This window comes from Vipera berus, assembly GCF_964194415.1.
Source record: "Vipera berus genome assembly, chromosome: 7".
NCBI classification, from domain to species: Eukaryota; Metazoa; Chordata; class Lepidosauria; order Squamata; family Viperidae; genus Vipera; species Vipera berus.
Window position 1 is genome coordinate 46469313 of NC_138209.1, and position 15773 is coordinate 46485085.

The 15773-nt window shown below is 39.3% G+C and overlaps 1 protein-coding gene across 8 annotated transcripts in view; it reads left to right on the forward strand.

Annotated features, from left to right (window-relative positions):
* The window catches only part of IRF2 (interferon regulatory factor 2), a 46446-nt gene that overhangs the window by 18748 nt on the left and 11925 nt on the right, over positions 1-15773 (forward strand). For 5 of the 8 annotated variants that reach the window (XM_081333175.1, XM_081333177.1, XM_081333179.1 and 2 more), the window contains exons 2-4: positions 9896-9990; positions 11238-11337; positions 13110-13286. In XM_081333175.1, coding sequence (XP_081189301.1) covers positions 9904-9990; positions 11238-11337; positions 13110-13286 — 364 coding nt within the window. In that variant the 5' untranslated portion in view covers positions 9896-9903. Of the gene's footprint in view, positions 1-5458; positions 5530-7432; positions 7570-9072; positions 9196-9895; positions 9991-11237; positions 11338-13109; positions 13287-15773 lie in introns of those variants that run through there. The other 3 variants (XM_081333176.1, XM_081333174.1, XM_081333178.1) reach the window with 3 other exon arrangements.

Sequence of the window (15773 nt, forward strand, 5' to 3'; positions counted from 1 at the left end):
TAAAACATTTTGTAAAAGTTCTCTCTTAAACTTTGAGCTTGAGTGAATTTTACATTCCTCACCCAGATCTTTTCCCACGTGTCCATTGTAATAACTTCCTGAATGTTTTGGGCCCATTTTATCATACAATCCTTAACAAGCTCTGTTTCTGAATCGATCTCTATCAATGCAAGATATATCCGTTTAATATGTGCTGGTCCTTGATTTCTAATTTGCTTTATCAAATTTTCATCAGTCGTTGCAAATCCATTTTTTTGGTCTTCTTTCCACCTGGCCTGTAACTGAATATATTGAAACCAAGTCTGAACAACCTTCTCTTCTCGCAAGAAACTATATGATTTCAAGCACCAAATATTCCTTTCCAAACTTAAAATTTCCTTGTAAGTAGTCTCATCATGTTTGAAACCAGCATGTATATTTTCTATTGCGTGTTTTGGGATTGCCCACAATGGTATCTTGCTGCTTAACTTATGTCTATACTTCTTCCAAACTCTCAGCAATGCCTGTCTTAAAATATGCATCCTAAACACAGTATCTACCTTCTTATCATACACCAAATATGCATGCCAGCCAAACAACAGATCATGGCCCTCAAGATTTAATAACCTCGATTGTGTCAAATTAATCCAATCACTTATTCCTACTAGTGCAGCAGCTTCATAATATAATTTAAAATTAGGCATTTTAAGGCCACCTCTCTCACGAGTATCCTGCATAATCTTAAGTTTAACTCGTGGCTTTTTCCCTGCCCACACAAATTTATTGATACCACGCTGCCATTCCTCCAAGTTAGAGTCTTTCTTAAGAATCGGTATCATTTGAAATAAGAATAAAAATTTGGGCAGGACATTCATTTTCACTGCTGCAATCCGTCCCAACAAAGACAATTGCAATTTTTCCCAACTCTCCAGTTCTTTTTGAATTTTCCCCCATAACTTTTCATAATTATTTTTATATAGCTTTGTATTAGAGGGCGACAAAATCACCCCCAAATATTTAACCCTTTTAACAATCTCAAATCCAGTTAATCCTTCTAGGAGAGCCTTCTGCGAAACTGTCATATTTCTAGCCAAAATTTTAGTTTTCTGTATATTTACTTTAAATCCAGAAACCTTCCCATATTGTGTTATTATCTCCATCAGGTCCACAACAGAGTTCTCTGGCTGGGTCACTGTAACAACCAGATCATCTGCAAATGCTCTCAATCTGTAATCCTGATCTCCAACTTGTATCCCCTTAATTTTTTCCGAATTCCGAATCTTAACCAATAATATCTCTAATGTTAATATAAATAACAAGGGCGATAGCGGACAGCCTTGCCTTGTGCCCTTCTCAATATTACATACTGTTGTCAAACTATTGTTAACTATAATTCGGGCAGTTTGTTTTTGGTATAATGCCCTAATCGGTTGTAAAAATTTTTCCCCAAAATCCATTTTGTCTAAAACTTTCAACAAAAATTGCCAGTTCAATTGATCAAAAGCCTTTTCAGCATCTAAAAAGATTAGCGCAGCAGAGATCTGGTTGTGCCTTTCCAAAAACTCTAACACATCAACTATATGTCTCACATTAGTTTTCATTTGTCTTCCACTAATAAACCCCGTTTGGTCCCCATGAATCACCTGTTGCAGAACCCTCATCAGTCTATTAGCCAAAACCTTAGCAAATATCTTATAATCTGTATTTAAAAGCGATATCGGTCTGTAATTTTTAACTAAAGTAGCATCCTGGTCTTCCTTCGGAATCAAAGAGATAAAAGCTGTTCTCCAAGACGGGGGCACCTTTCCCCCCCTCTGGATTGTCTGGAACAGTTCCTTTAACGGTTTTATCATCTCTAATTGTAAGTTTTTATAATAGGCCGCAGTCAAGCCATCAGTGCCTGGTGCTTTATCCACCTTCAGTTCCTTAATAGCTGTAAAAATTTCTTCTTCTGTAATCAGTTGGTTAATCCCCTCTTTTTGTACTTGCGTAAGAACCGGGATGCTAGCCTTCTCCAAATACGTATCAATATCTTTTGCATTAATGTCCTCTTTAGTATATAATTTCGAATAAAAATCCACAAAGGCATCCTTAATAAGATTCTGTTGATACACAACCCTTCCTTTATGCTCAATCTTATCTATATTAGATGCCCTTTGTTTTTTCCTCAGTCTATAAGCCAACCATCTGCCTGGCTTATTAGCATTGCAAAAAGTATTATGCCTAGCAAACCGCAGATTGGTCGCCACTTGATCAGCCATTAATTTATCAAATTGTCCTCGTAACAGTCTAATAGCCTCCTTGATCTTCACCTCCTCTGGGTTCAAAATCAAAGCCTTTTCTTTTTCCTTTATTTCATTCTCCAGTTCTTTCCTTCTAGTTTCCACTGCACGTCTATGTCTATTATTCATATATATCAACACCCCTCTCATATAGGCCTTGCTAGCATCCCAAACCATATCCATAGAGGTACCCTTATTCATATTCATCTCAAAAAAATCCTTCATCCGCTGTTTGCATTCTTCCACATTTCTCTGATTTCTAAACAAATTCTCATTTACGCGCCATGAGCGTCTATCTCCTCTTTCCTTATCAATCTCCAACCACACTGGACTGTGATCAGAGATAATTCTTGCGCAGATTTTCACCTTTTTAGTTCTCAAAAGAAGATCATTAGTCAACAAAATAAAATCAATCCTCGAAAAAGATTGGTGTCTATCAGAATAAAATGTATAATCCTTCTCCCGCAAATGTCTCTCACGCCAAATATCTCGCAATTCCAGGTCATCCTTCATTTCAAAAAAAGATTTAGGCAGTCTAGCATGACTTGGAATGCGTTTAAAGGCTCCAGCCTTATCCAACTGTACATCCGTAGTAGTATTTTTTTTAAATAGGTGATGAGTGAGGGGCAAGGACTGCATGTGAGAAAGTAGGTAGGGACAAGGGAAAAAACGAAACTGAAGATAATTAATTTTTACAGCTAATAATAGCAATAGCACTTAGACTTATATATTATTTCATAGTGCTTTACAATCCTCTAAGCATTTTACAGAGTCAGCATATTGCCCCCAACAATCTGGGCCCTCATTTGACTAATCTCGGAAGATGGAAGGCTGAATGAACCTTGAGCCAGTCAGAATCGAACTCCTGGCTCGACTCTGGCAGTGAGTAGAGTTAGATTGCAATACTGCATTCTAACCACTGCACCACCACGGCTCAGTTCTTACAATATACTCTGTATATTAAATGATTGTCTCCTTTTGTCATATTGAAAATTAAAATTTGACGCTAAATATTGAAGAAACTTTGAAAACTGCATTAGAAACTCCGAAGGGCACAAGAGGCAGGGCTTTTTTTGTCATAGAACGCTCAGAATGGAGTTCCGGCACCTTTTTTGGATGGAACCTTGTAGGTTCGGCAAGGCGGGTTGTATGACATGTGTGAGTTCCAGCACCTTTTTCTTTTACAAAAAAAAGCACTGACAAGAGGTAAACCTAATTTCTCGAGTAGGTATGCGTCCTAGAGAAACTCTTTCTCAAAAGACATACTGGTAGCAACAAAGACTAGAAGCATTACAGTCCAGTGAGAACTGTACATCTCAGGATGAATGTGAGCAAGTTGCTTTATTAATTGCACCTCTCTCTCAAACTTCCCCTTTCTTTTGAACAGTTAAATATTGTGAAGAGTGCAGACAGTTTAAACATACCACATTACATACAGAAGCACCATTAACCTGTTGACATAACGCCAGATACCCACATCACTTAACCAACAGAACCCAGTAGAATTTGACTTCATGTTAGGGCTACACCATCTGCTCTTTCTTTTGAAGTGATACATGTCATCACCCACCAATAATAACTTTTAGGTTTCTATCTAGAACATGGATCAGTCTCAATACAAGAGAATAAATAGAAGTATGATTTTAAAATAGTATATTTAGAAACTAGTGGAAGAACATTTTAACTGATTATAAATTTAATCTGCATCAAAGATAAGCCCTGGGTGATTATTTACAGTGTGAAATTTATTAGCAAATTTTATTTTAACCAAACAAAAGGCTTATGTCCACTGGAGATATTAAATTAGAGCAGTTGAAAGTATTACTAGTAAATAGATTTCATTTTTATTTTATTCATGTTTATTTTATATGTACTTAGTCTCTTTAGAACTATCATGGATCTGACACTTTTGGGCATTCAGTGTTTTTATTTTTTCATACTGAGGAGAAGACATCATGTAACTGTCAGACAAGATCATAAACCTGTTACAGTCCTCTGGTGTGCGATTATTTCTTTGTTGCAAGTAGCTCTTGATGCCACAATTTTGCTTATGAACAAAATTGAGTAACGGTGCTATTTGAAACTATACATTGTCTTTTAGGGATGTATTTGTGGGTCTTCATTACTACCTTCTTGTATGTATTATGGCTGGGTTTCTACTACATGGGACTTTTGATGAGAAGTGGATTATCTGCACTGCTGAGTCAATAGAGAAAATGTTTTAGCTTGCAGCTGTTTAGGAGAGATAGGGAAGTCTCTTGAGAGAAGTATCTTGGTACTAGCTTCTGTTCTCTTCTGCGTTGTAGCTGTAGAGATGATTAAGAGAAAGCAACCACCATACTGGGGTGTGTGTGTAGGAAGAACAGGGAGAATGGAGAGCGGGAAAGAGGACACATGGGTGTGGGCAACAGGGTACAAGTGATGTCACATGCATTATATCATCAAACAAATACAATTTGCTAGGCTTCTAGCTAATGCCTTTGAGGGGATAAAGAAAGCATATTCTATATTCTCTGGGTTGTGGCTGATTTACACCATTATTTTGTTAACCATTAGTTGTTGAGTAAAACATAATTGCTAAAGTGTACATATGCTAAGTGATACACCATAGCTTACCAATTGTAATGGCTAACTTCACACCACATAGATGACACCAGAGGCAAATAAATCAGCTTATGAATTGGGTGTGTTGTGCAAACAAAGTCTGAGATTAGTCTCTATAATAGGTGGTTGTATTAGCTTTCAAAGAAAATGTACATTTCTTTGAATTGATTGAATTAGTTTTTTCTGTCCATTATCTATGAAATTGATATTTTATTGTGCTTTGTGGGAATTTGTGTGTTTTGTCAGATTTGGGTCTCAGGCTTCAATTCTAACTTACAGAGTTTTTTGGCTAAAATTTCCATAAAAGTCATCAACTCAACTTCTGTAAAATGAATATTGAAACAGAAAACAGGAACACAGATAGACTTCCCTTCATCTAAGAGCCAAAAAAAAAAAGAAAACTGCTCTTTAAGCTCTTCTGCCCTGTGGACAAAGAAGAAATTAAATTACTCTTCAGGAAAGTGTATATGAGGTTATAGTTTCTCTGCTCTGGGTTCTTTAGATTCAGGTTAGTAAATGTCTCCTAATTAGACTGGACCAGAATTGCTGAAGGGTGAATTCTGTGGCTCCCTCCCACTGCTGATTTTTTTCAGAGCCAAGAGCCACCACCAACAGTACACTTTAATGGCTGTCCTCAGATCTGGTTCCAGAAGGCTTGTTTCAGGTGAGGAGACCAACATGAAGCAACAACCGTACCTTACATTGTAATATGTTTATTAGTCAGGGAGACTGCAAGTTGACAACTTATAGGACTAACCTGAATCCTTGTTTAGTTTGCATTTATGCTAATGCCTGAATGCAGATGGTGACAGGGATGCTTAATAAGAGCAGTTATAGCAGTCTGCAGGGTCTCATCTTAGACTGTGTTTTGTACAGGTGTCACTTGAGAAGGTAACTTAAGCTTCTTCAGTTCAACCTCCCCCTCACTTTTGAATGCACTCTTATGTTTTACCTGGGTCACAATATCTATTTGGCAGGTGAATGTACTGAAATCCCTAGACCCCCTTTAGGTGCATGCAAAATATACTCATTTATATTATGAGTAAGGATACTAAGTAAGTCTCAGAAAGTGCGATGGTTACAATGGTGTCAGCAGACAAGAAAATACCCACCCCCACCCCACCCAGCAAGTTTCTGTTCCACTATTGCAAGATGTGGAATAGGTAACAGCTTATATGGCTTTAAAGTGACATTTGACAAATTCGAAGAGGATACATAGAGGATAGATTTCACATTATTTCCATGTTATGGGAATATCAGTTAAAAAAATATGCCCATTGTGGGAATTAATAACTACCTAATGACAAATACATGGAGATGAGTAGCCATGATAGGATGTGTATGAACCTAGAATATCCAAACTTTTTTTGGAAATAGGTGAATTAGAGCCCTTTTAAAAATGGTTAGGTGTTGTTGAATATATATTCATAATTAATATAGTCCTAGATAAAACCCCTGGAGGTCCTTGAATTTCTAAGTACCTCTTCCAGCTGTGCTCTAGTGTTAATGCAGAGTGTTAACTTACATTAACTTGTAATTATTCATATTTACATCAAAAAATAAACCAAAGCTTGATGTTGGTTAATAAATCAGAATCCTCCCTTATGAATTTGTCTTGTTAATCAGGAATAAGACAACATTATCCAATTTCATTATACTAGGAAATAGGCTATTGCAAGCACGATTTCCTTGTGGATTTGGGAAGTAGTAAAGGAGCACTGCATGACTTTTAACTTCTTTAATCAGTGTGCAAATAATTGATTACTAGGATTTATGTATAACATGATCTTGTTTGTTTGTGGAAAGAATTCTAACACAGGAGCCAGGCCTTTGTGGGGAAACAGCTTATGCAACTAGCTTGTTATGTACCGAAAGAAGACATTCCAATGCTGCTGTTGCATAAAAATTGTAAAAGCTTTGGGTCTTTCTTGACACAGCTGCCTTAATATACTTCTTAGTATAAGTGTTTGTCGAGGCCCACTTCTCATGTTACAGATAAAGTATGTTCCACTCTATAAATGCTTGAAAAAGTAATGAAAAATATGATAAGAAAGGACTTTTCAGAATTAAAACACAGCTATCCTCTGGTGCAGCACAAATGCAGCATCTGGCTGGGAGGAAAGTTCTTAGGGTTGCACAAATCTCTCAAAGAAGGCAGGGGTTGTAGCTATTTTTCCTGGTGCCATTCCAAAGGGACAACCTTGTTTTTATGACAGAGTAGATCACTCTTTTCACATACAATAAAGCATATGGTGGAACTTTCAACTTTTGCCTTGGCATTGAAGTCACGGAACCAGCAAGCACTACTAACATTGCTGATGTTATCTTTCTTCCTCTTCATGCTTCTGCTGACTTGTTCTTCTATCCTTAAACCATACTGCATTTTAGGTCATTGAATTTGCTGATTTCCAAGCCCAGGCAGTTGGTCCTCCACATTGCTGCAATTCATAATCCATGGCCTGGGTGGCAACCTATCCTTTGCTTTTCATCCAAAGCAGGGTCATAATAAAGCTCAAAACCCTCATTGTCAGAATTTGCTAATCAACTAGATGTTTTCCTTCTTCCAGCATATCAGTGGCAAATTGCTGAGGGTGATAGTATGAGATCATTGGAAATGCTCCAAGGACATAAACGGGGTTTCTCGCACTTGTGACAACTTTGCTTATGAAATTGTCTCAAGTAATTCTTCTGACGTGAAGAGAAGGTATTGAGATGCTCTGCTTAACCTATGTAGCTACGCTTTTCTTAGCTAGTTTCCAGAGTATGGAAAGTGAGGAGAGAACCATTTATTTATCTATTTACTTATTTTAAATGATTTATATAGCTGTTCATCTTGTAAGAACAAGCACAGGTGGCATTCATAACAATTATCAATTTCCATGATGCCTCTGAATAGCTTGAGTCATTTGAACCCTTTTGCCTGGTTCTGCCTGAGCCCAGAGAAGAGACAGTCCAATCCTTTATTTGCTTACACTTAGTGGACAATATCTTGCCAATCTAAAGCCATAAGATACTAAATATATCCTGAGAGATTCTAGGATGTGGTTACCCTGAACCTCTTCCCTCCTTCCTCATCCAGCTGAGGACTGTACAGTCTCTTGATCTCAGTCCTTTTCTGAGAAAGCTCTGATTTGGCCAAATCATCCCCCTCTGCTGCTGCAGGTGTAAATTTCACCATACCAATTGGGTCTTATGAGGGATGTCCAACAAAGCTACAAGGACGGCTGTGCTATCCTAAGTGCATGGAGAGCAGCAAGCCTTGGCCTTGCACACCTGTATTTCCTAGACATTGTGGCAGAAAGATTAGAAATCTTAGCTTTTTGTTTTAATTTAGCTAGGCTTCCTCCAAAGTGACCATTCTGTTTAGTTTAAACTGCAGCATACTAATAAGCCAAGTCATAAATCACAGCTAAATTCTAATCTCCTTGTAGCAAATATAGTTTAAATGAAACATAGCCTCCCTATAGAAAATTCAGCTAGTTTAAAAGCAGAAGTAACTTTCTGATCGATTTCTATGGAGATTCTCACTCACGCAGGCCGTGGTTGTCCCAATGGTGTGTTTTTAAAAGGCAACTGGACTTCCTTTGATTTTCCTTGAAGATGTTTCCCTTCTCATCCAAGAGGTTTCTTCAGTTCTGAACTGAAAAAGCTTCTTGGGTGAGAAGCAAAATGTCTTCAAAAACAAACAAAATAAAGAAAGTCCAGTTGTCTCTTGAAAAAGCACCTTTGAGACATTTCTAATTGATTCCTCAGACCCACTCTAAAGGAGGGGAAATTAATACTTTAGTTTAACACTGCATGTGAAACAGTTTTTTAGTCCTTCCTGAAAATCAGTTCTCATAAAATATGAGTAGTAGGCATATGGTATTCCAGAGGTTGTTAAACTACCTCCTCCTTTATACCTGGAATTGAGTGTTGTGGCTTAGGACTGAAAGGACGTGTAATCTGACAGCCTCTGGGAAGATGCATTTTTCTAACTGCTGCCTTAAACATTCTTATTTGAGCCATCTAGGAATAGTAGCATCTTTGAAGCTCTCCAGCTATTTGATATAGTGGAACTAATGTATAAAATGGTAAACCAGGAGAAAACAAATTTTTGGGGTTGTTTTTTTTTGTTTTAGAACAATGCTCTACTAATTAATTTATGTTTGGTGTCTTTTTGACTAAACAAGGTTATGCTCTAAATTCTTGAAATCTTACATGTCCACTTTCTAACTGTTGATCTGGTGTGAAGTCAGTTCTGTATTCAACCTAGCCCAGCATATCGGTTTATTTTCTTGAAGCGTGACAACATCTGTCCAGAGGTTATGACATTGCTGAATCATACATTGTAAGCATGTAATATATGCTGTCTAGAATGACTGTGGTATCATTTTACTGATGAACTATATCGCAGGTACATTATTTATGATCCCTTTTGCTCTCTGGACACTGTTATGGTTTATGGTACCTGATAAATGATTCAAATCTCAATAAACTAAATAAAAATAGGTTGATGTATTCTTGGCAAAGTATAAAGGGCCCAACAATGTGATCCACATTCATTCACCAATGTCTGCTTGGACTGAGTTCCTTGGATAACTCCCAGTTAGTGTATAAGCTTATAGGGTATAAGGTTAGAAACTTTACCAGTCTTAGCTTTAACGTATTTTCCCAATTATGTGTGTATAAATATGCCAAAATTCTCACTGATGTCTTACGAAAAAAGTTGGGGGTACACTTAGCTTTTCCCTTGAGATCAGCAAGATTCAAAGAGGGCTTAACTTTTCTTACGAAAATATTCTTAAGCTGAAGGAGTGTTGAAAATTGTCAACAGATGTAGACATTTCACTGATTCAGTATAAGGTAAATGCTCATAAGGACTAAATAACCATTCAGGGAAGATTAACCAAGATTCAATCTGTTGATATGAAGGCCTTGATATTGTTTTACTGTAGATCAAAACCTTCAGCATTCATTGGCTTGAGTATTTAATCAAAAGGAAATATGAATTTGGCTTTCAAAATAATCAGTACTTCCTCTTCTTGCAGAGGAAACAATGCCTGTGGAAAGAATGCGAATGCGGCCATGGCTAGAGGAACAAATAAATTCAAACAAAATCCCAGGGCTGAAATGGCTAAATGAGGTAAGGCAAGCCTGTACTTTTAAGCAGTGAGAAATAAACCAGACTGTCTTTTTCTAAAGCAAGAATGTTTTGAATAGTATTTTACTACAAGAAAAATAAAAGAGCCACAGCCTTTGTTTTGCTTTTGCTTCCTAGAAGTTTAACACACACACACACACACCCTGTGTGTCTGTGTGTGTGTGCCCATCCATGCACACAGAGAATTTCTTCTGGGACTAAGTGCACATATGTGCATACCTGAGTCTTCCAAAAGATGTGACTGCATTAATTCTCCAGGAAAGGGGAGCTTTACTCATGGTAACACATTACAAAGCACTCATTTCAAATGCTTTGTTTAGCCTTAATAAAAAACACTTTGCTCACTTTAGTCAAGTCATTGTTTATAATTCTGATTTATAGAGCAGAAATAACCCAGTCACCTGATTCACTTGTAACCAGAAACTTTGCCTCCCCATTTTTTTGTATCAAACAAGGAGGTATACAGTTACCGGTACATATCTCTATAAAAAGGAGGTGGATTTTAGAGGTAAGTCTTCCCTCAAGAAACTAATAAAATCTAAAAATGTTGTTTTGCAAGTATAATAACACAAACTCATTAGTACCCTAAACATAGTAGACTAAGTTAAAGTACCTCAGTCTTAATATTAATTGATTTATGCATCATGTACTAATTGTATACTGTATTATTTTGGGAGGATACCACAATTTCAAATGAGAAAGAGCTGTCTCATTAGCATCCTCATTTTTAAAGATTTAAATAAATGCTTTTCCAGCTTGGCAATTTAAGATGTGTGGATTTAAACTCCCAGGATCCTCCAACCAGCAACAGAATTCTGAGAGTTGAAGTCCACACAAGCCAAGTTTGAGAAACACCTATTTAAAAATTCTATCATCTCTTGTTTGCTGTCCCAGAATACTCTTATTCCAGCATCTCTCTGTCTCTTCTTCTAAACCCTATTTTTAACATGTGGATTGCACCAATCACTGTGTTCATTTTCTAAGAATGCTGCTTGTGGTATGTGAACCAAAGAAGCAATATTATAAATAAAGTAAATGCTATGGGCAGATTGTCAAATTGCCATTAAAAAAGTAAAATATTTAAAAATATACAAAGAAATCTAAAAGAGCCTGGCAGCATCCAGAGATGTGTCCTTAAACATTTGGGTGGTCTAGCTTTGCTTTAAGTACCTTAAGATTTAAGCTTGTGAGCTAATTCTTTATGTGTCCTATTTGTTCCCCACCCCCAGGAAAAGAAGATTTTTCAGATTCCTTGGATGCATGCCGCACGTCATGGTTGGGATGTTGAGAAAGATGCTCCTTTATTTCGGAATTGGGCCATTCACACTGGTATGGGAAACGTATTTTTACTGGGGCAGTTTCTCATTGAATTTCTGTATTTTTCTCATTGATACTACTTTCTGTTTTGCTGTTCTGTGTGATCAGACTCATTAGTACCCTAAACATAGTAGAGTAAGTTAAAGTGCCCTCTCTGTTTCAAATGGATGGAGCAGTATTTTTCAACCCCGGAAACTTGAAAATGTGTAGACTTCAACTCCCAGAATTCTCCAGCCAAGATGGCTGCCTGGGAAAGTCCTCACATCTTCAAGTTGCTGATGTTGAGAAACACTGGGATAGAGAGTCCTTGAAGTATAGCAAAGTCCTTAACTATCAGGTGTGTCCATGTGCTTTGCTCCTGAAAATTGATTTCTGGGACCACATGTGGGTAAATATGGACTGTCAATGAGAACCTTGCTGGTTTGCTTATCTAGAACAATGGTTCTCAATCTTTTCTTCATCACGGGACCCCCTTTAAGTACCTTTTGTGGCCCTGGACCACCAAGACTTAACTCAAGATTTAAATCATAACATTTATTCAAGCCTTCACGGACCTCTTGTGATGACATCACGGACCTCCAGGGGTCAATGGACCACAGGTTGAGAAGCACTGATCTAGAATTCTGTGTAGCTGTAAAGTCTTTAAAAGGTATTGGTTCTGACTCCTCTATCGCAAATACCTGAGTTGTGAAACCAAAAGAAAGTAAATCCTCCCTATCCATATGCTGGAGGTGATTTGGCCCTCAATCCCCACTTCTTAAGAATTACCACACTTGAATATGGGGATACGCTTGTGGCCTACAAAAAGCATTTTGTTATATTTGACCTTTGGGCAGGTGCAAAAAACAGTCAACTATACAGTTAACTTCCAGAAGTTGGATTCAAGGACATGAGTAAGGGTGGAGCAGGTTCAATGGGCTCCAGGGAAGTCTGCCTTGGGAGTAGTCGTCAATTGATACCACATCCACATAGGTGATGGAACAACTTAGGTTCAATCCAGGACATCTTCAGCTCATGCTGAACTCTTCTTGGCAGTGTGCAGCCCAGTTAACCCTTACATTTCTTCAATGTTTTTGTTCAGCTCTTTAGGAATAGTTTTTGGTAGATTAAGCCAATAGCGTTATGGGCTTATATCAGAAAATCTCCAAAGCACCTGAAAGTCTCCCAAGCACCTGAAGGTGGAATAAGAAGCAATGATTGGAAACTAATCAAGGAAAGAACCAACCTAGAATTAAGGAGACATTTCCTGACTGATAGAACAATTAATGGAACAGCTTGCCTCCAGAAATTGTAGGTGCTCCATCACTGGAGATTTTTAAGAAAGATTGGGTAATCATTTGTTGGTAATGATATAGGATTTCCTGCTTAAGCAGGGGGTTGGACTAGAACAGACATGTCAAACTCGCGATGTCACGTGACAGTTTTGCCATTGCCGGCAGTGGGGTGGGCGTGGCTTCCAGATGACGCAGCTGGCCCGTGGGCCGGCAGTTTGACACCCCTGGACTAGAAGACCTCCAAGGTCCTTTCCAACTCTGTTGTCCATCAATGTTTAATTGAAACTGATTTTGAGGCTCTTTAATGGGAGGCACTACACAAATATTTTAAAGAAGAATTCTGTATCAGTTTTTCACAGTTCCTGTCTTTCTGTGGCCTTTGTTTGCACTGCATTTCCTTCCCCTCGTCAAATTAATCATTGATTTTTAAACCGGTGTTGCAACAACACTCTCTTCCACTTCAAGATAAAGTCTGGTTACCAAGATTTTTTTTCTTCCCTTTTTGCTTAGGAAAGTACCAGCCAGGAGTTGATAAAGCAGATCCAAAAACATGGAAAGCCAATTTTCGATGTGCGATGAACTCCTTGCCAGATATAGAAGAAGTTAAAGACAAAAGCATCAAGAAAGGCAACAATGCTTTCAGAGTGTATCGGATGTTGCCGTTATCCGAGAGGCCTTCTAAGAAAGGTAAATGAAAGGACTATGATAATTAGTGACTTGCTGGACATCAGCTAACTGTTTTTTAAGAGACTTCCCAATAAATTGAGACTCCAGTTCACAGAATTTCCACTTGATCAAAACAAATAAAGCTTACAGCCACAACACACTTAGGAAACCAGAGGGGAAATCTGGGAAAAGACAGATTAGGCGCATGTGGATAATTAGGCAGGCATTCTTTATGTGGTGGCGCATCAGCTCCCTCTGGTCCTGGATGAAGCGGATTATCTAGACCCGTACCAATCGGGTTTCAGGCCCGGGCACAGCACGGAGACGGCATTGGTCGCGCTGGTGAATGATCTCTGGAGGGCGCGGGACAGGGGATATTCCTCTGTTCTAGTCCTATTAGACCTCTCGGCGGCTTTCGATACCATCGACCATGGTATCTTGCTGCGGCGTCTCAGGGGATTGGGAGTGGGAGGCACAGTTTTACAGTGGTTCTCCTCCTATCTCCAGGGACGTTCGCAGTCGGTGTTGGCAGGAGGACAGAGGTCGACCGCGAGGTCTCTCATTTGCGGAGTTCCTCAGGGGTCGGTCCTCTCGCCTCTCCTGTTCAACATCTACATGAAACCGCTGGGTGAGATCATTCGTGGCTTTGGAGTTGGGTATCATCAGTACGCTGATGATACCCAACTTTTCCTTTCGACCCCAAACCACCCCAGTGATGCCCTCAACGTGATGTCCCGTTGCCTGGAGGCGGTCCGGGTCTGGATGGGGAGGAACAGACTTCAACTCAACCCCGACAAGACTGAGTGGCTTTGCATACCTTCATCCCGGGTTTATTCGGACATTCCACCTCTGGCTATGGGGGGTGAACTATTACCCCCCGTAGATAGGGCTCGCAACTTGGGAGTCCTCCTAGATTCACGGCTCACCTTGGAAGACCATATAGGAGCTGTGACTAGGGGGGCCTTCGCCCAGGTTCGCCTGGTGCGCCAGTTGCGGCCCTATCTTAGCCGGGATGATTTGTGCACGGTCACTCATGCGCTCGTGTCCTCTCGTCTGGACTACTGCAACGCTCTCTACATGGGGCTGCCCTTGAGGACCACCCGGAAGCTCCAACTGGTACAGAATGCAGCCGCGAGAGTTGTGTTGGGAGTCTCCCGATACTCCCACGTTACACCTCTGCTCCGTGAGCTGCATTGGTTGCCAGTTGTCTTCCGGGTGAGATTCAAGGTACTGGTAACGGTCTTCAAAGCCCTTCATGGCATGGGGCCGGAGTACCTTAGGGAACATCTGCTGCCGGCATCAAGCTCCCTGCGCCCTGTGCGTTCCCACAGAGAGGGCCTCCTCAGGGTGCCACCGATCAGAGAATGTCGATTGGTGGCCCCCAGGGGGAGATCCTTCTCTGTGGGCGCTCCGGAGCTGTGGAATCAGCTGCCGGTAGAGCTCCGGATGGCGCCCGATCTTCGCTCCTTTCGTCGCGATCTTAAGACGTTTTTGTTTGTACAAGCCGGCCTAGCCTGATGGGGATCGGTGGGGTTGTTTTATTTTTTGCTGTCTTAATTTTATTTTGGGGTTTTTAGAATTGTATTTTTATTGTTTTTACTTGGGCAATTATTTAATCTCTTTTTAATGTTTGTAATTGGTATTTTATTCTGCCCTGTGAACCGCCCTGAGTCCTCAGGGAGAAGGGCGGTATATAAATATTATTAAATTAAATTAAATTAAATTACTGCTAAGCTTGTAAGCCGCCCTGAGTCTTCGGAGAAGGGTGGGATATAAATGGAATTAAAATAAAAAATAAAATATGACACCATCAAATTGCATATTTTTTCCTTTTCTTAAAACTGATAACCAAAGAAGAAAAGGAAAGCTGCGCACGGTCCAGCAGATGACAGTACTGAATTAATTCCTAGCACCCCCAGTTTTTTTTAAAAAATGACCCTTTTCAGAAAATGGGGAAAAGTCTTTCATTGCTAATCAGAATAGAAAATATTGTAAATGATGATAAGAACCCCGGCATTCATCCCCTTCTGATAATATAATAATGATATGAATTATTGTCAAAGAAATGCAGTAGGATCAAAACCATGATAGCCCCAGTGATACATTGTTCACCTTCCTGACATGAATAATTACAAATGGAAATTTTACATGAGATGCCAAAGTCTCATAAGATTTTGCAGAAAATTTTAGCTTCTTTATTTCCCCTTGCTTTGGCAGCTGGTGGTTAGAAAAGTATAGTTTCTTATTATTTGGGAAGACAACCCCAGAAACTGGAAAAAAATCCCAATAATACTAGCTATTGTATTTCCAATGTAAAGAGGATATACCCTGCAGTGTAAGATTTGGGAAAGAGAGTTAAGAATTACTCACCTGTTATGCCACCTGCCCCTGTTCAAAGGAATATCAGCAACGTGGAGTAGAATCCTATGCCTCTGTAGAACTAGCCTCTCCTCCGTGTCTTCTCTATCTTGAAGCCCCCGATCCATGTGGATTGTCCGTAAAGTAGAA